Source organism: Microcebus murinus, chromosome 18 (genome assembly GCF_040939455.1).
Source record: "Microcebus murinus isolate Inina chromosome 18, M.murinus_Inina_mat1.0, whole genome shotgun sequence".
Taxonomy (NCBI): Eukaryota; Metazoa; Chordata; class Mammalia; order Primates; family Cheirogaleidae; genus Microcebus; species Microcebus murinus.
The window spans coordinates 39,432,005-39,452,159 of record NC_134121.1 but is presented as its reverse complement, the minus strand read 5'-3'; the positions used below and the strand labels follow the sequence as shown (position 1 = coordinate 39,452,159).

At 46.4% G+C, this 20,155-nt stretch overlaps 1 protein-coding gene across 3 annotated transcripts in view; it reads left to right on the top strand.

Moving 5' to 3' along the window:
- The first annotated feature begins 372 nt into the window (after positions 1-372).
- The window catches only part of IGF2BP1 (insulin like growth factor 2 mRNA binding protein 1), a 50,812-nt gene continuing 31,029 nt past the window's right edge, over positions 373-20,155 (top strand). For 2 of the 3 annotated variants that reach the window (XM_075993947.1, XM_020281122.2), the window contains exons 1-2: positions 734-908; positions 2,005-2,065. In XM_075993947.1, coding sequence (XP_075850062.1) covers positions 734-908; positions 2,005-2,065 — 236 coding nt within the window. Of the gene's footprint in view, positions 909-2,004; positions 2,066-20,155 lie in introns of all 3 variants that reach the window. The other variant, XM_020281127.2, reaches the window with a different exon arrangement.

Below are 20,155 nucleotides of genomic sequence, written 5' to 3'. Positions count from 1 at the left end.
TAACCGAGGTGGGGTGGGCAACCCCGCCCCCCCAAACGAATAAAAAATACCACACATTTTACTCTTAAGGACAAGGGAGATTCTGGGCTCCACCACCCTCCCCCAGTTCTGGCCGGGGTAGGAGGATGGGTGGGGGCGGGGCGCTTCCCTAGGGGCCAGGTTCTTGCAAAGGGGAGGGGGCGACTAGAGCTTCAGGGTCGCTACCCCCACCGGCCCAGTTTACTCAGGGGGTGAGTAGAGTCCCCCACCCCCAGGCATGAGATTGTTGGATTTGGCCTGAAGGCTGAGGGGCCCTGTGGCGTCGGGGGGTCTTCCCAAGGAGGGTGGGTGGGGGCTGTCACCACGTGGCTTTGCCTTTTTTTTTTTTTTTTCCGCTCCATTTTTTTTCAAGTCGATTTTATTTAGAGGCGGCTCCAGGGCGGCCGCGGAGAAACGTGACACACCAGCCCGCTCCGAGGGGTTTCGGACGGAAGGGAAGGAGCAGCGTCGCGTCGTCCGCCTCCCAGCGCTCCGCGGGCACTTCTCCCCGGCTCTCCCCGAACTCCCCCGCGACCTCTGCGCGCCCTCAGGCCGCCTTCCCGGCTCTGGGCTCCGGACAACTTCAGGGGTGGGGTGCAAAGAAAGTTTGCGGCTCCTGCCGCCGGCCTCCCCGCCTCTAGGCCTAGGAGGCTCGCCGCCTGCGCACGCTCGTTCGGCCTTGCCCGGGACCGCGTCCTGCCCCGAGACCGCCACCATGAACAAGCTGTATATCGGCAACCTCAACGAGAGCGTGACCCCCGCGGACTTGGAGAAAGTATTCGCCGAGCACAAGATATCCTACAGCGGCCAGTTCTTGGTCAAATCCGGCTACGCCTTCGTGGACTGCCCCGACGAGCACTGGGCGATGAAGGCCATCGAAACTTTCTCCGGTAAGAGCACAGCCACCTCCCCGAAAAACCACAACGAAATCCCTGAACAACGGAGACTTGCGCCTCCTCTTTCCTTGCCCGCCAACTCCTCTGTCCCTCGGGCCTGCACCGAGCCTCGACCTACCATCTTCGACGCCCCCTCCCCCGCACAGCAGACCCCCCACCCCCGCGCGCAGAAACACTCGGGATTTCTCACCCCTCCTCCCAGCCGGGAGGAGAAGCTCCGGGTTCCCTCTACCCCCTCCCCACGGACGGGGCGGGAGCCCCCCATTGGCAGCAGTGGGGGGCGGCAGAGACGACCCCCGGCTGGGCGTTATTTCCACATCCAGGCCCTCCTTATCCGCTGCTGGACGGCCCCCCAGCTTGAACACCCCTCCTCAACCTTAGGCCTTTCCAGGCGTGGAAGGGGTCCCCGCACTGCGTCTTATCTCTCCGCGCGTCCGCGGGGAGAGCAGCCCTCCGCGGGGCTGGGGAGGAAGGGGGTCCCGCCTCCCGCCCAGGGCCTGGGGCTTGAGCCATTTTGATTTGAAAGTGGGGCGTGAGCAGGGTGGCGCGGCGGCGGCGCCGGGTCGCCATGCTGCTTCCCGAGACGCCCAGGCCGGGCCGCCAGGGACCCTCCCCGCCGCCGCGCTCGGCGCCCCTCTCCTCCCCGCCAGCCCGACAGGTGACCGCCCCGCGGCCTGAAGCCCTCCTTCTTGGTCCAACAGAAAAATAAAGTTTCGTTCTACACACCGCCCCCGCCCCCACTTTCTGAGAAACGGGGAGCCGTTTCTCCTGCCAGCTAATCTCCACATCTGGGAGCCGGACCGGCAGCGCGCCCACACAAATGATCTCGCACTTGCCCCAAATTGGGCTTCTAGGGCGATCCGCTCAACAAGCCTAATTGATTAAACAAAACAAAAATTAAGAAAACAACGAATTTATAGACTCCACTATTCCTAGAGCAACCTTTTCCCGTCCGGCTGCGGAAGCCACTGCCTGGATCCCCGGGAAGGGCTCGCATCTCAGTAACTCTTGAATTACCCTAGCGTCCCCCTCGTCTGCCCACCCCGACCCCTGTTCAAGCTCTCATAGCAATTTTTTTTTTAATCTTTAGGGAAAGTAGAATTACAAGGAAAACGCCTAGAGATTGAACATTCGGTCCCTAAAAAACAAAGGTAGGAAAGTGCTCTTCTCTGGGGGGCTGAGAGGCTGTGTTCAGGGGTCCTTAGCGTCTCCAGTGGAAGAAACCCATTACTGGCCTTCCCACCCCCAACTCCGGATGTTGGGGGCAGGGAGGGAAGATTGGCCAAGATCTTGTAATGGGTGGTTTACAGCTTGTAAAAAGGGGAGAAAAAAAAGTTGGGTCTGGGCTAAAAGATGTTACTTGTAGAATTAAAGGGGGGAAAGTCAATAGGGGTGAAACCTTGTGGATTTTGTTCAAGGTGTGGGGCCGTTTTTTGTGGGGAAGCTTAAAATCTTTGAAGAGTTCAGACTCAAGGCGATTTCTGCAACTTCCTAGCAGGCCTCGTTTTTTCTGTTTTTCCCACCCTTTCTACACCATAATTCTTAAATGGATTTGGGGAGAGTCCCCTTCTACTCTGTAGAGGAAGTGGAATTAGTTTCATGCCCCCCCCAAATACCCTTATGCTTGTGCTTTATTTATATTTCTGCAACAGGCAAAGACTTTTTCCACAGACCCCTACCCCCAGTCCCTCACATCACCATCCTCCCCCACCTCCGACCCCCACCCCAACTGGATTTTCCAAAGAATATGCCTTAGCTGTACTATCCTTTTTGAGCCCCCTACCCCCACTCCTTCAGCCCATTGTTACAAGGGGACCATCTGGGGTGAGATCTTTGTGTTCAGGCTGTGAGCTGGGGCTCTTTGGAGGGTCTAGAACTCGGTGGATGAATGGAGTGTGTGTGTGTGTATATGTGTGCGTGTATGTGTGTGTGTGTGTTCATTCTGAAACCCTCTATGCTTTTTCAGGAAAAAGGGGTACTTCCATCATGCTTCCTGAAAATTGGTAGTGGATTTGAAATCATTGATTTCTTGATTGAACTCTGAAATCTTTCCTTGAATTCGAGCTGGGAAGTATAAGGGCAGAGTCTTTCTGCTTTCTCAAATCAGACTTTAAACATGTTGACAGTGCAGAGTTTGTGCTCATGTTGCTAGTTGGAAAGCAAGCCCCAGTAAATCTTTGACCCTCAACCCCTGTTCAACTAGAATCATCTCTGGACTTTTCTGGGAGGGAAGGTGAAGGATGGGTGACTTTTTTAGGGGGGCACTTAAGAGGATCTGGGAAGTTTAATGGGAGATAAAAATCTTTTCAGTGATTTAGTTTGAGATATTTAAGTAAGTTGGAACTATTGTATCGATAGATGATCAGTATGGCTCGTTAGTACCTTTGTAGAGTTTGTGATTTAACCTTAAATGCTTGAAATACTTTGTTATAGGAAAGGCAATTATGGTTAGGAGTAAGCAGGCAACAATTTGAAGGAAAAAGTCTTATTTATTATTTCGAAACATTTCCTAGAGATGATAAGAGAAATTAATACACTGACACTAATAGATTTATTGAGAAGATTATAGATATTTGAATTGAAAGCTGAGGGTTGATGAAAAGTATCCATAATAACTGGCATTCTGAAATATGTGGACATTTTTTTCTTTTGCTCTTGAGGATGGCTTAATTTTAAAAGGAATGAACTGAAAAGCAAGAAAAATAGCAAAATGTGATGAAATGGAACTCAAAACATTTATATTTTAATTTTCATGGTCTCCTGTATTTATGGATCTTTTTTCCCCAAGCCATCTGCTTGCTTTGAAGCCATTTCTAGGCTCATTCTTGTTCCCTCCAAAATGCATTACTGAGGGCTCTTTTTTGAGTTGGAATGGGGAGAGGGTTTGTGAGATGACTGGGTAAAAAAACTCCCTCTCCACACCCATACTAAATTAGATCTTCTGTGTGTTCTTTCCCTTCCTTAAATAATTTTTGAGTCCAAACTTTAAGTCAATTTTGTTTTCTTTTCTTTTCATTTTGGGTGGTGATGAGAAGGCACTTCATTTTTCTAGAATGAATCAGTTTTTGAAGTCTTGGGATTTAAAGAAGAGTTTGTTTGCATTAAGTCAGTTTGCTCTATCATTTTGTGTTCTTTGAGGAAGCATGTTGTGGTATGTGTCTTTAGTCTGTGTCTGAAAAGTATTTTTTTCAGTTAGGTTTGTTACTGGCTTTTTTAATCTCATGGATGTATAAAACAGGAACTAGTTATGACTAATATACTCTAAGCAAAATGAACAACTCTATGTCTATATTTTGTGTGTGCATATATATAACATATATATGTACTTTGGTGTTTTCACTGCTTAAAATAGAAGAGAATTCTTCTTGATGCACACAACTCCAAATGAATTATGATTTAAATTTCTAAGAGATTCATAAAAACCCAATAACCTAATTTTCTTGGTTTGTTTTTTTAAAGGGGGAAATCAAACAAAAGATATGTTTCAGCAGTTACCTCTAAGCAGCTCTGATTTTGAAGTGTTAATATATTTTGTTCTCATTTTGAATCTTTTTTCCTCCCCTACCTCCACCAAATCTATTTGATAAATATGATGTGTACCTTTTTAAGAACTCAAGAGACTGACACTATATATTTAAACTGAAAATACAATTAGTTTCAAGTTTTAAAATGCATGACATAAAATTTCTCTGAGATCACCTTCCAAACTCCCTTTTAGTCAGTATTGGAATTTGATTAATACTTTGGGCTTTTTGTTGAGAATTTGTATATATTCACTGCCAAATATTGGGACAAACAAGAAAAACCAGAAGAATTTTTAAGACAGTTGTGAAAAGGGTTTATATATGTTTTATTCTGAGAGACTTAAAGAGTATTTAAGGTAAGGGATACCATCTTAGTGTGACTTGTTTACTCAGGGAAATTATTGATTTTTAAGAGAATTAAATTTTTATTACACTTGCCACTGTGATGTGTCTTTTTCTAGAGGAATGTAACCTACAGATACCATATTTGATAATTGGTGTCATCAAAAATAAAACGTGTTACTGTTAAAAATATAAAAGAGATGCACTGCATTAATTTCTCTAGGCAAAATGTATTCAAGTTTGGTGATTTCTTTAGGCAGGTTAATGGTGATTCTTTCCTTTAAGTTGACTTAAAATGAGGTGGGCTAACATGTTCCTTTAAATTTCCAGCTATTAAACAAAAATTATTAGTCTCATAACCATTCATAAAAGTGTGAGAACACTCAAAAGTGTTCAAACTTGATTCCTATTTTATTCCTTAATTTTCTGAACTTAACACCTTAAAAATTTGTGAAGGGATGTTTTGTAAATGGCAACAATTATTTTGAATTTTATTTTAAGAAATGGTTTGTGGAGGTTCTGAAGAAATAATTGGATCACTAAATGTTTTTAAAACAAGCTAAAAATTTCAGCTTCAGAAATGGGTTTGCATTTAATGGAAAAGGAAAACCCCTTATACTTTGGTGCTGAAAATGGATGAAGGGAGTTAAAAAACAAGGGAAGGAAAATTACTAGAGTGGGAGGATTTTTCAGGCACTTTTACTTTACTTTGTAATTATGGATTAGTATCCAAATCAAAAAGAAAGTTTATAACTCATACAAGGTGAAAGATACATGGGACCAGTATTCAACAAGTAAGTTTAAAGTAGAAACAATTTATGACCCTGTTAGGAAAAAGATTTTCTTATTAATACTAGATTAGTTTTTGTTGTTGTTGCTGTTTTTTTTTTTGTTTTGTTTTACATTAAGTGAAAAAAATAGTTGAATCTTTAAGTTGTCCTGTTTGGAGAAAAGGTAGAAATCAGGGTATAGTCTTCTCATTTTAAAAAGTAAACTTATAAATTTACAAATTAAGTTTCCTTCACTGCTAGAGAAATGCCAGTTATCATTTGGGTGGTCAGTATTTCAAGATGGGACATCCCTGAGGATAGTAATATTTGGCTGTCCCTTAGGAGAGTTGTAGGTTTCCAGAACCCCTTATTTTTTGCCCCAAATTAGAGAAATAAAATTTTACCCTAATGGTTTCTCAGATGGAGAACTTTTTAGTAAAGAAGGGAAAGAATTGTGATTCCCATCACTAACTTAAAGTATAGTTAACCATTCCAAATGTAAAGTTTTAATGGCACAGCTTTTGGTGGAAAAACAAAACATACTTATAATTATGTTTCAGAGATGAAATGCATGACATTAGCAATTGGAGGAATCTTGATTCAAAGGTCTTGAGCTTCTAATCTTTTTAAATTACCTTAATATGTATCATTTGAATCTATGTGTGTGGGTACTTTTAAGGCTTATTTTTTAAGAGTTTATTTATTCTGTACTTTAATGGGTAACAGCCTGTTGACAAAGATACCATTGAGATAGGCTAGTATGAGTATACAATTTTAAAATATTTTAAAAATCAGATCTGGTTTAGTTGAGTGGAAAGGGGGAGAACAGCAAGCACTATTTGTTTAAAGATTTTGTGTTGAAGAGTTACTTATTGGTTAGATCGGTTGGTTTTTGTGTGTGGTGTGGTAGTAGTGGTGATAGTGTTGTTAGAATAAATGTATGAACCAAACCAATGTATGAAGAACAGACATTTTTCCAGCTGTTAGAATTTAAATTCAGTCTTGTTCGCTCCCCATCCTCTTAAAAAGATTCTTAAAATGTGGCTAATGTCTTCCAGAAAGTGAAGCTTAGATTTTGGGATGGGACTGTTGGGAAGAGAAAAGGGGAGGAAAAAAAGCAGCAGGGGAGGCTGGAGAAATCAGACGAGTTAGTCCAGAGCTGGAAATTCCAGACGGGGGGGAGGAGGAAGGGGAGAGGGAGAGTGGAAGAGGGAGAGGGAGATAATAGGGGCCCGGGTGGATTTCCCGCTTCCCTTTTAAAGGGGAGCGGCTGGAGGCTCACTGTTACCCACCGGAGAGGGGGTCAGAGACACTAGTTTAGAAGAAGAACGGTGGTGGAGTCAGCCAGGGCAAGGCTATTTTTGCTTTTGGCGGCAGCGTAGCCTACCTTCCCTTCCCCTTGTCAGAAAAAGAGAGAGAGAGAGAGAGAGAGAGAGAGAGAGAGAGAGAGAGAGAGAGAGAGAGAGAGAGAGAGAGAGAGAGAGAGAGGAGAGAAAGTCACCGAGGGGCTGGAGGCTCTTCCTGGAGAGCTTGTGTTGGCCCTGCTGTCCTAACCCTACCCAACCCCAGCCCCTGCCCCTGCCCCTGGGGTATCTCTGCCCACCCGCTCTGCTCTGCAGGTGGGGCTACCCACGTTTCTCCTTTTAACAAGCCCCTGATGGAAAATGTCCATAGGCCTGGGTTTCCCAGGAGGACTTCCCTTCCCAGGTCTCCATGACCACAGGCTGTGGCGCCCCTTAGCCCTGGGAACTGCACCCCCAGGCCCAGGACCCCCAGGCTTCCCCATGTGGAGGGTTTCTCTGGGCTTTGGGGTACAGACCCTTTCCAGCAGCTGGGCTGTCTCAAGACCTTTCTATTCTGAGGCACAAGGCCAGTGCGTAAATGTGAAGTGAAAAGAGGTGGAGGAGAGTGGAAGAGTGAGTAAAGAGAAGATAGGATGAGGGAGTAGTTGGAGAGAAAATGGAGGTGCAAGTAGCTGTTGCTCCCTTCCAGCAGCCAGAAGGTCTTGGCCTGGGCAACAGAACCTTGGAGAGTGAAGTGCCAATTTAAATAACCTGTAATCTTTGCAAAATGGGCTGTCTGTGTCTGCCTGTCTGAAGGCTTACTGAAACAATAACAAGAGGTTCCATAGATGGATTTTATCTTGTAAAAGATGGACAACAAGTCCTCTAGGTGGCCACTGGAGAGGCTTTGAGGATCTTTCCCAGGATCTCAGCTAGAGTTTGACTCCTTGTTAGTATAAACTTTTGCACCCCACCCATTTCCACCGTTCATCTCACCCCCTAACACCTTTTTAAATGCTTGTCAAAAACAGAAAGGTCTCTCAAACGTGCACTTGAAGTTGTGATCATTTGGTTATTGATAAGGTTTGATTTGGCTAGAAATGATCTTATACATGGCTCCTACACCATTGTGAGGTGGCCAGCTGGAAGCTGTGTTAGTCCCCATTGGTCACTCCACCCTAGTAGAACTTGAATGGTCCTTCGGATTTTGATCAAAGGGGACTATGTACTTGTTAGTGGGTGGAATTGGGTCATTCTAGCATGAAAATTTATTGGCAAAGCCAGCTTTGTAAGACCTGCTTCCTATCTTTGCAGCATGGTAGGTTTGCAATAAATACAACAGGCTGGAACAAGCTATTGCCCTAAACAGACCACTGAAAGAAACTATGTGTTGACTATAGGTAAATCATAAGGAAAACTAGGTCTGGACCCTGTAATTTTTTTTTTTTTTTTTTTTTTGAGACAGAGTCTCGCTTTGTTGCCCAGGCTAGAGTGAGTGCCGTGGCGTCAGCCTAGCTCAAAGCAACCTCAATCTCCTGGGCTCAAGCAATCCTGCTGCCTCAGCCTCCTGGGTAGCTGGGACTACAGGCATGGGACACCATGCCCGGCTAATTTTTCTTTTTTCTATATATATTAGTTAGCCAATTAATTTCTTTCTATTTATAGTAGAGACGGGGTCTCGCTCTTGCTCAGGCTGGTTTCGAACTCCTGACCTTGAGCAATCCGCCTGCCTCGGCCTCCCATAGTGCTAGGATTACAGCCGTGAGCCATCTCACCTGGCCTGGACCCTGTACTTTTAATATAGAGAAAACCTGATTGCAACACACTGAAATGTAACTGTAGGCAGAACAAACACTATCAGAAAAGCAGTCCTGTTGCAGAAATCCAGGCTCCCAAGCATGGCTCTCCATAAGTAAACTGCTTTTGAGTTAAATACAGAGCAAAAAGCTGGATGATTAAAAGAATTGACTGGATTGTGCAGATATTTTAAAGACCTCTTAAGTTTGGTTATTAGACAAGTGGCATTCGGGTGGCCGGAAGGCATATAATGGACATGTCTGATATGGGATGGTTGGGAATTTTGCTCCTAGGTTAGAGGATGGTTGTGGAGAAAAGTCAACTAATAGAAGATGCAGAAGTGGGGATCTGTCCGCATACTCTTTCCCTTTCAGTCGTGTCTGTTCAGTGAATTCTAGTCAATTCTTTCCCTATTTCCTTAGGAAAAGAGTGGTTAAGGAGACTTCAGACTTTTTTTTTTTCATTTTGAATCAATTTCAGTTAAAAAAATTAATCATTCATCCAGATGTTTTGGCCACTTGAAATGGCAAATGTTAAGTCTGAGTGAAATTTGATTGGATAGTTTGGTTGATTGGATATAGTTAGCATCTGTAAGCGGAGAAATCAGAGAATTCAGAAATTTATGTGTAAGGGTTGTTTGTGCGGTCTGAGTTCTTTGGCAAGTGGAATGAGGAGAATAGGAATCATTTAAGATTCGTAAGGCTCAAGGAAGGAGGAGGCTCTGTTAGGTCAGTCTTAGGAAGGATGCTAGGTCTCCTACTTGACAGGGGTCTAGAGGAACAGTCTTCCTCCCAGGAGAATTAAATATTTAAAAACAGGAGCTCAATTTTTTGTAACTGTAAAGTGCTAATAGTAGTACACAGTAGTATGATCGTTATTATTATTTTATTGTAGACATCGACTTCTCTGCCTCCTGCCCTGGCCATTGTGTGTTCTTTGAAGCCTTGCAGTTCTCTGCCCTACGCTGTCTTGACCCATACAGCTGTGGTTAGCTCCATGAGAATCAGAACCGATTCAGTGTATAGATGCCTGAAAATGTGTCCATGAGTGGTTCTGTTTTTCTGTGTGTCTGTGTGTATGTGTCAGCTTGGGGCATATATCTAAGGCACTGGATTAAGGTGTTTAAGTGTACTTGACATGAATTTGGTAGTATTTTATATGAAACTGATGGATAGGCATGTTGAAAGGGATCTTTGTGTAGGCTGCTTTGATAACTCTACCTGTGTGCAAAACAGAAAAGCTACCTTTTGGAGGAGAGAAATGAGGCTTACCAGGGCAACCCCACAGAGCCCCTCCTAGATCATAATACCCCCCACCCCCACCCCAGTACATCTCTTGCCCATCCTCTAAGCAAAAAAAGGCTTGGGGAGATGAGGCAAACATGGTGGAGTATACTACTGATTGTTCATTAGGGGAAATGGGCCATTTATTCTATTGTCATTGATGCCCTGGACCTGGGCCAGATTCCAGCTGAAGTTTCACACTAATGGGCTACTGTCAAAGGTACATGTAAGGTAGGATACTGATGAGAAGGGAACCTCCTTAACTACAGATAAGGTGGGTGCTGTAAGCATTCAGAATGAAGGGACTGTCTGAATCCTCTTGGGGATCTGTCGGAGGAAGGAAGGAAGGAATGAGAGCAGCACCCTCCATCTGGTGGGAGATGGGTATGTTTATCTTAACATTCTGCTCTTGGTAAGCTGATAAAGTAGGCATTCTAGCATTGGGGATTCTGGATACTGGAAGGTTACTGTATACATTGTTCCCTCCTTCTTCCACTCTTTTTCTTTTTTTTTTTTTTTTTTTTTGAGACAGAGTCTCACTTTGTTGCCCAGGCTAGAGTGAGTGCCGTGGCGTCAGAATGACTCACAGCAACCTCAAACTCCTGGGCTCAAGCAATCCTCCTGCCTCAGCCTCCCGAGTAGCTGGGACTACAGGCATGCGCCACCATGCCCGGCTAATTTTTTGTATGTATATTTTTAGTTGGTCAATTAATTTATTTCTATTTTTGGTAGAGACGGGGTCTCGCTCAGGCTGGTTTCGAACTCCTGACCTTGAGCAATCCGCCCGCCTCGGCCTCCCAAAGTGCTAGGATTACAAGTGTGAGCCACCACGCCCGGCCTTTCTTCCACTCTTGTAGTGGCCTCATATTCTCTCCCTGGTTCCCTGGTCTGGAAACAGCCCCCAAAGATGAGCTCAGAATCCACCTTCATGCCCACTTCCTCTTTTCAGCCTTCCGAGCTCAAAGGCTGCACACCGCGTTTCTGTCACATGGGTGGGTGCACGCACATGCCCACAGCCCCAGACCAGGGAATGACGATTGAACCTTTACTTACTGGGGTGGGAAGGGGAAGGGCTTCTCATCTGGATGTGGCTTTTTGCCCTTTAACAGGCTTGTGATTTTAATCAGTTACTATAAAGGGTTTTACAATTAGTTTATGTGGAATGATGTGTGTTGCCTCTTTCTGAAGTGGCATTTGGGATTGCTTGGGGCTTGTCAACTTTCCATTAGGGACTCTGAGGAGGAGAAAAGGAGGGGAGACAGGAACTGAAATGGAGGCTGTTGGGTGAAATAAACTTGTTGAGGATGTCTATTCAAAGTTAGAAGTATTTATTCTACTTCCTCCTCAAGGTCTCTAAGTTGCTTGAGAGGAGAAGTCCAACTGTAATAGAGACCAGTTGCTTTGGCAGGATTTGGAGATGGAGCCCTAAATTAAAGGGCAAAGATGATTCTTCACAGAGACTTGGCTGTCGTGGCTGCAGCCAGTGTATTCTGAGCTAGGACTAGATGTACCAGGATGTTGGCTGGGGAAGCAGCTGGGTTCAGAAGAATGTACTCTTGTTAAGTGTCCATTCCAGCAACTTTTTATTTAATGTAAAAGAAAGGAAAATAGCTGACTGAAGTTGTCTTATCTATAGCATTTTCCTCCCTGTGATTATTACCATCTCATCCACAGATGCTGCTTCTGTTGGCTTTTTAGAATAAGGTAGAGTGATTTCCATCCAGAATGAGCTCTGGGGGTCTGCAAGGGGTGGAACAGAATGATCTTTATAACCTGCTCGTATCTCTGAGATGATTCTTTGTTTCACTCTCCTTCCCTTGGCCCTCTTGCTGGCCATCTTGAGTGTGTAGTTTCCTTTTAACTTCTAACTAAAAGAGGAATGCCGACTGTGTAGGCCCAAGCTCCTTTGCTCTCCTCTTAAAATTCCCACGGTCAGCAACTTTAGCCTAGGAGAGTGTGTGGGGTCCTTGTCACTTAGTCATTGGCCTTTTAAAAAATAATTTAAAAATAAATATTTCTCAGTTTTCAGATGTTTGTAAAAGAATAAATAAATAATTACAACCAAAAGCCATGGGAGAAAATATTTCACAAGATAGTGCCAACTTCTGTGATAGCTTGCATATTGCTGCAAAGATTGGTACCTGTAAACATGCATTAGTTCATTCATGCATGCATGCATTCATCCATTTACTTTATTAATAATCTACTATCGCATGACCTGTCCTTTGCTAGGTACTAGAAATGCAATGGGGAACTAGTGAAAGACCTTGGTCTTATAGGGGAGATGGGAAGAAATATAATTTATCAGATGATTTTTCTCTGGAAGCATTTAGGTTTTCCCTCTTTGTACTTGGCATTTTTTCCTTTTAAAATTTGTATTTGCTCAATACAAAGTAGGAGGGTTTTTTGTTTGTTTGTTTGTTTGTTTGTTTGTTTTGGAGACAGAGTCTCACTCTTTCACTCTGGGTAGAGTGCAGTGGCATCATGACATCGCTCACTGCAACCTCAAACTCCTGGGCTCAAGCCATCCTCTTCCTTCAGGCTCCCGAGTAGGTGGGACTGCAGGCGTGTGCTACCACACCTAGCTAATTTTTCTATTTTTAGTAGAGAGGGGTTCTTGGTCTTGCTCAGGCTAGGCTCAAACTCCTAATCTCAAGCGATCCTCCTGCCTAGGCCTCTCAGAGTGCTAGGATTATAGGAGTAAGCCGCCGTACCAAGCCAAAAGCAGGGGAAGTATTTTTTAAATATTTAATTATAAAATACACAAAAGGTAAAATTTAGCGTCTTAACCATCTTTAAATGTACAGTTAAGTGACATTGAGAACATTCATATTGTTATGCAACCATCACCTCCATCTATCTTTAGAATTCTCTTCATCTTGCAAAACTGAAACTAGGTACCTATTCAATAATAACTTCCTATTTCCCCTTTCCTGGCCATTTTCAATGACTAGTAGTGCTGGGATTCAAAAAATGGCCATTTAAAATCCATTGCCAGTTTTGCCTTTTCACACATGGTGGTTACCACTTTGCCATAAAGAAAATAGGAGCCTTTGCCTGACCCCTCTCCTGCATAAAATATTGATTATTTATTGTGTTTTTATTTAGCATTATTGGGTCTCCTTTTTGAGGTGGGAAAGGGAGACATAGAGGTCAAGAATGGGAGTCTCCCAAAAGAGGGAGGTACAAGACGAAGTCCTTGCCCTCCAGCGGGACTTTAGATCCAGGAAAACCTTTCACTTAAGATCCAGGAAAAGCTGAGAGGACAGCTCAGAGGCCAGGAGTCCAAGCGCTAACATGGGAGGCCCACAACCTCAACAACTCACAGAGGATGGAAGCTTGGCACTAAGCTGAGTTTTGGAGGCTAGGCAGAAAAAAGAAGAGTGGATTAAGAGCCTTGTGTATGTGAGCTGTTTGTGGGCAATTCATTTAGGAGAGGGAGGGCAGCATCCAGCAAGGAGGAGTCGCAGAAATGAGGCTGTCAGGTAGGCAGGGTGGCTATCCCTGTTTATTTCCCTTGCTGAACATCTTCTTTGTTCCTGAGCACTGTGCAAGGTGATGAGGGTCAAATGAGCTCCTTCTACAGGAGCATTTATTGAGTATCTGTCTACTCGGAGCTCGGCACTGTTACTTCACTGAATCCCAGTAAGAACCCAAAAGGTATTATCTTCGTTCTGCAGAAGAAACTTGTAGAAGAACTTAGCCAAGGACATACTTTCACACATTCTTAGAACACGGGAATAGGTGATCCTGTAGCACTCAGAGTTTTTCTTGAGCTTTTTTGGAGGAGAAAAAAAAAGCTTAGCAAATAAAAACATGCCTAACATGAATTCCTCCCTGTTCTGAGCCTCCTTCCTCCCCTTGGCCTTTCATACCTGCTTTGCATTGTATTTTCCTCTCACGGTTGCCATTTTTAGGACATCTTGAGTGGTTGAAGAAAATTGAGATAAATGGGTCTCAACCTTCTCCCCTTGTTTAGATAGCTAAGATGGGAAATGAGAGTTCTGCTATTGGAATGAAATAACCCACAGTGAGGGAGATGGGCAAAGTGGAGGAAAGAAAGACCTGAGTGGGGTTAGGATTTAGGCATCAGCCTCAGCCTTTCCTTTCCCAGATGTGTAAGCTGTGGGATCTGGGGTTAGTTTCTCTTTTTCTGGGTCTTTGTTTCCTAACCTGAATTTTCCCTCATCTCCAGAAACCTCATGAAATAAAGCTGGGTAAGTATTTTGAGTTCTAAGAGACTCCATCCTTTGACACTTCTGGAAGGCACCAGGGCAGGAGCTTTTGGCTGAACCCCCCCCCCTTTTGTTTGGGTTCAACCCAGGGGAAAATGGGAGCTTGGGGGGAAGGGCAGGGATTGAGATGCTTTCCCTCCCCTCCCTTCTCCTTCCTCCCTCCTCCCCCCTCCCTCCTCCCTGCTGGAAGGGACAAAGAGTTGACCTTTGTTACATGCCTACAGAATCATAACTCATAGTTTATACATGTTCCTTTCTAAGGAGCAAGAACCCATTTACCTTTTTTTCCTGGCAAGCAGGAGCGGGCTGCATGATGTAGCATGACATTTATCTGGCTAGTGTCACCTTAGGCTAGTCACTTGACCTCTCTGAGCCTCTTTTCTGACCTGCAGAATGGAAATAATAATATTCTAAGTCTCTCTTGGTTGTTGAGAGGCTCAAGTCAGTCTCTTGAGGTCAGGTCACTCTCAGGTTCACAGGAGAGTGTGGGTGTAAAGAAGTACTTTGTAAACCCTAAAGTGCTATGCAAAGACGAGTTATTAATAAGATCGTTAAGTGATGACTCCCCAAAAAGCCTGACAGGTCGTTCTCACCCCTAGACAAATGGCCTACTCTGCATGGGGGCGAGTGTGGCTCTTCTACGTGTAACTCAGCTGTAGGGCCTCCCAGAAGGCGGTGGGGACCTGCCTGGCGAGGAGAAGAGACCGTTCTTTTCTCTCCAGGCTCCGGAAGGCTCCTAAGTTCCGTGCCCCTTCCCCACTCCCTGGCCTCTCAGTTCCTGCCCTCTCAGTGGGAGGCCTCCCTGCGCTGCCTGCCTCCTCCCGCAGCCCAGCCGAGGTCTCTAAGGAATGCCGCCTCCCGGGCCATTTTCTCCGCTCCAGCTTCTGCGGCCCCACTTCCAGCCTCTAGCCGGCTCCCTGGCTCCCTACCCCCACCCGGTTCCCACTTAAATGCTTGCAGGCCTGTGTGCAGGCGGGAAGCCCCCTCCCCCACAGGACCACCTCAGTCACGGCCCTGACCACAGGGAGGTCGGGTCTGGATTTACTAAAGGACCCCGGAGGGGGAGCGGGAGCCGGCCCTCGCTGGCTGCCTGGCTTCGCCATGGGGTCGGGTTTCGGGTTTCGGCTGGCCGGTGGCTCTGGAGAGAGACAAAGGGCAAAGTCCTGGTCCCCACCCCCACCCTGCAGCCCCTGGCGCGGGTCCCCTCCCCCTCGGGGCCCAGCGCGGGTAGCTGAGGGCCCCTGGGCCCCGCTGGACAGGTTTGGAGTGAGTCGGGGTCCCAAGGGGGCTCTGGCGGCAGAACATTCTAGACTGTGCCAAGCTCTGCAGCAGAGGCGAGTGGGGGGCATCTTCTGTCCCCCTCTTCGCGCTCTGCATCCTCAGCCCACCCAGAGCCTAGGGGTGGGAGGGTGAGGTGAGAGGGGCTGAGGAAGGGGCCGCCTGGTGGGCTCAGGCTACGCCTGCCTCAGCCCATCGCCTGCCTCACCCCATCGCGCAGGCCATCCGCGCACTCCCCTCCCCCAGCCCCAGCTGCCGCCGCCCTTCCAGGCACCTCTCCTCCTCCTCCTCCTCAGTTGCCCGCACTGCCGCTGCCTGCCGCCACTCCCCTCCACTTCCCAACCCAGGAAGGCCTTGCGCGGCCTAGGGCCTCTTGGCTGGTAGAGACCTGCCCTTTGCTGCCCGAAGATGGGTCGAACCATCTTGGAGGGCACTGTCAATCCTTTCAGACAGAACCCCTGGCCTGGGGAGAAAGACCTCTGCAGAGAGGGTATTTTGCTCCACCCCAAGCCAGGCCGAACTCCGGACAGGCATCGCTGTCCGAGGAGAGCTGTTCCTGATGAACCACCCCGCTAGGAAGACAAACCCAGCCTCCTTAGGTTTCTGACCATCAACAGGTCTCGGTTGGATCCCTTGAGAGACACAACCAGAGGTTCTCTAGACTAATAGGAGAGATTCAGTTATTTTTTAAATGTATACCCAGATACATTCTCATCCTTACAGAGGGAACACTAAAGATTCCAAGGACCACTCTGTTTCTGGTAGGATCTTTTTCTCAGAGCAGTGTTGGGAGCTGCAGAAGACTGATTTCTTTTGAGGCGGATGTAGTTTCCTTTCTTTACTTCTGAGATTTCCACCTCAAAATCCTGTCTTGAGGAGCTAGGCTGTTAAAGCTCATTGTTCCCCCCTGAGGAGAGACCCCCGTCTCTCTATTTCCCAGGCATCCCCAAGGATGTGGTAGCTCCATCCTCAGCCTGGTTTCTGGGCCCCAGAGTGCCCTGACCAGTGGGCTCTTCAGGTCTCTGGGGGGATACTCACACCTTCATGGCAGAGCTAAACCAGCAGCTACAGTGAGGTGAGGCTGGGGCCAGAGATGTTCTTTTTGCCCTCCCTTCACCTTTTCCTCTGCCAGAACTTATTAACCTTCCTCACCCCAGAGAAGATCCTGGAAACTCTTCCACTGCCAGCCCGAGAGGGATGGGTAGCAATGTCCCTGAGGGTTAATTCTCCAGCCCCCTCATCTCTGCCTCCAGTGGCAGGGTTCAGCTGTGCTGCTCACATTGGGTCACCTCGTTCCATATGTCCCCACACTTAAGGTTTATTCTAGTTTCTCTAGAATAGAGAAACTCTCTCACCTCCATCTCTTTGCTCCAGCTCTCCTTCAGGAACCACTTGAAGGTTAAAGGGCAAGAGAGCTAGATGCCAGGAGAGGGTAGCAGTTGGCCCAAGCAGATTTGGATTTGTCTGGAAAGATCTGGGCTGTCCCAGCTTCTGTTTTGGCCTCCTAGTGCTGCCCAGATGGGCAAGAAAAAAACCTGGGGGCTTTTTTGTTAAAGCATTTATTTCTGAGATATGCGAATTGAGCAGAGTTTTGTTTTCCACCACCAGTTCGCACCTTGCACACCTTTGCTGCTTTGCCTACCCATGACCTGGATGAGTTTTTGCAAGATGAAAACTTTTGGTGACTACCCTTTTACCCTGCAAACAAATCTGACAGCCATCCAGCCGTATTATAGGGTAGTTAGCTCTTCTGCAAGTTAAATCCTGTGCCCAAATTAGAGCCGCATGCAGTAAAAGCCAGTTGGCACGCACTTAGCCATACAGAATATGGGCACTTTTCCTGCTACTGATGTTGGGGCCATACAAGCTTCTGCTGTATTAACACTTCTCTTCAGAGAGAAAGCAGCATGATTTGGTGAAATGAGCACAAACAGCCTAGGAGAGGAGCTGAGTTCTAGTCCTGCCTCCAAGTTGACAAGTCTGTTCCCTTCTCTGAGCCTCAGTTTCTCCATGTATGAAGTGAGAGTGACTGTTTCAGATGCTCGCAGACTTGGGCTTTACCCCTCTCCTTTCTGTCTCCATGTGTGCATCTGATTTTCTTCAACTGGAGCTTCTTGGTGACGGGTTAAGCGGTGTGTATGCACGCACGTATGTGCCAAATACATTTAAAAGACCTTGTGCACGGTGTCACAGACATATTCTAGTGGTGTTCTGGCCTTCCAGACCCCCCGCCATAGTGGATTTCTTCTTAGTGGCGGCATCTGCTCTGCCTGGTCCCACGATTCCCAGTAGGTCAGTATTTTCCGGCCCCTACCCCTGCCCGCCGCCTGCCATTTGACGGCCCGCCCGTCTAGCTGCCCTGCCTCTGGATCAGCCTGGCACAGAGCCCTGGGCATGGCGCCAGCTTCTCCTCCCCTCCCCAGCCCCGCCCCCTTTCTCAGCTACTGCCATGCCTGAAGCGTGCCAGGTCCGCCCCCTTCAGAAGTTTTCCTGGACAATTATTTTTCTTTTTTTTTCCCACCACCTCTCCACCCTGTAGGGATAAGGAGGAGAGGTGGATAGGAAGGACTGAGTCAGTGGTGATCTTCTGGAAAAGGCAGAGGTTGGCACTTTAGGGCATCTTCTAGCCAAGAGGAACAGCTGGGAGGGGGCCAGCGATGGGAGGGTGCTTCTGCTCCAGTGTCAGCCACACGGGACCCTGTTGTTGAAGAGTCTCGGAATTACCCACTTCTGAAGGGGTCCAGTGGACAGCCCTCCTCTCCCCAGTTAACCTTGTCCATTCTCTTCTCTTACACCAAACCAAACCAAACTGGGTTCCCTGCTGGACTGTAAACTCCAGGAGAGAAGGAGCCTGTGCCTGTCACTCTGTGCTCAGTGAGGTAGATCAATGCCCAGCTATGTCTGATAGAAATGGGATCTGAGACCGGGCGGGGTGGCTCACGCCTGTAATCCTAGCACTCTGGGAGGCCGAGGCAGGCGGATTGCTCGAGGTCAGGAGTTCAAAACCAGCCTGAGTGAGACCCGGTCTCTACTAAAAATAGAAAGAAATTAATTGACCAACTAAAAATATATATACAAAAAATTAGCCGGGCATGGTGGCGAATGCCTATAGTCCCAGCTACTCGGGAGGCTGAGGCAGCAGGATCGCTTGAGCCCAGGAGTTTGAGGTTGCTGTGAGCTAGGCCGATGCCATGGCACTCACTCTAGCCTGGGCAACAAAGTGAGAGTCTGCCTCAAAAAATTAAAAAAAAAAAAAAAGAAATGGGATCTGAGCCACTTACCTAAAGTTTTAATTTTCCAATAGTCACATTAAAAAAGAAACAGGAGGCCAGGTGCAGTGGCTCACGCCTGTAATCCTAACACTCTGGGAGGCTCAGGTGGGTGGGTCATTTGAGCTTAGGAGTTCGAAACCAGCCTGAGCAAGAGTGAGAGCCCATCTCTACTAAAAAATAGAAAGAAATTAATTGGCCAACTAAAATACATAGTGCCACCATGCTCAGCTAAAAAATTAGCTGAGCATGGTGGCACATGCCTGTAGTCCCAGCTACTCGGGAGGCTGAGGCAGAAGGATTGCTTGAGCCCAGGAGTTTGAGGTTGCTGTGAGCTAGGCTGATGCCACGGCACTCACTCTAGCCTGGGCAACAGAGTGAGACTGTCTCAAAATAAATAAATAAATAAGAAACAGGTGAAGTTCATTTAAAAGATATGTTTAACCCAATATATTGAACAATTATTTCAGCATGCAATCAATGTACATAATTATTAATGAGATATTTTGCCTTTTAGGGGGTTCCTAACGTCTTAGAAATCCGGCTTGTATTTTATTTTAGAGCCCATTCCAAAATTCAGATGCTAACCTCAAAGTTTAGACACAGTCTTCTAAACTTTATGAAGTTGTTTAGACTTCATAAAGTTTACAGTTGAGAAAAAGATTAAATTATATAAACACTTACAATTAAATGAAATTGACAATTTTGGTTCCTTAGTTGCACTAGCCACACTGCCAGTGTTCCACAGCCACACGTGCTTTAGTGGCTCCTATGTGGACAGTGCAGGCCCAGCACATAGTAGCTGCCAAGAAAACATCTGTGGAATGAATGAATGGCTCCGAGCCATTGGAGTCTCTCCAGCAACCATGAGGAAGGGGTAGCCGGCTTTGTGACCGCTGACTAGAAATTGGTACTTGTTAAGTGGTGTGTTTCTGCAGGTTTAAACGTCTTTGTTTCTCACTCTTCCAGCATCTGAGTTGTCACCCCAGCCCCACTCCCCCGTCTAGCTTTGTTTTCTAATGGCCTTGGGCTAGTTCTTTCCCCATGTTTTGAGATGCCTGTGAGTTTGACTGGAGAACATGGACTTCGTTGGGAAGAAGTTAAATGTGTAGATGGGGGCTGAGGGGCACGGGAGTGTGTCTAAACTTTGGGGTTAAGGATGGATTCCAAAGTCTTCATTATTAACCCCTGAAATCTTGAAATTGTGTGCAAATTGCATTTTTCTGGTGGCATGTTCTTGCTTTTCATCACATTCTCAATGGGAACCTTCTTAAAAAAAAGAAGAAGAAGAAAGTTTAAGAACCAGTTATTCAGATCATTAGTGCACAGAAAATCACTAATTAAGAAAGTGTTTCCCTATGGGTAGACAGGGTTGATCCCTGTCTGGGTATATAAGACCCTGTAAGATGGACTAATCCTACTGCTTGTTTCCTAGACATGAGAAACTGAGGTCCAGAGAG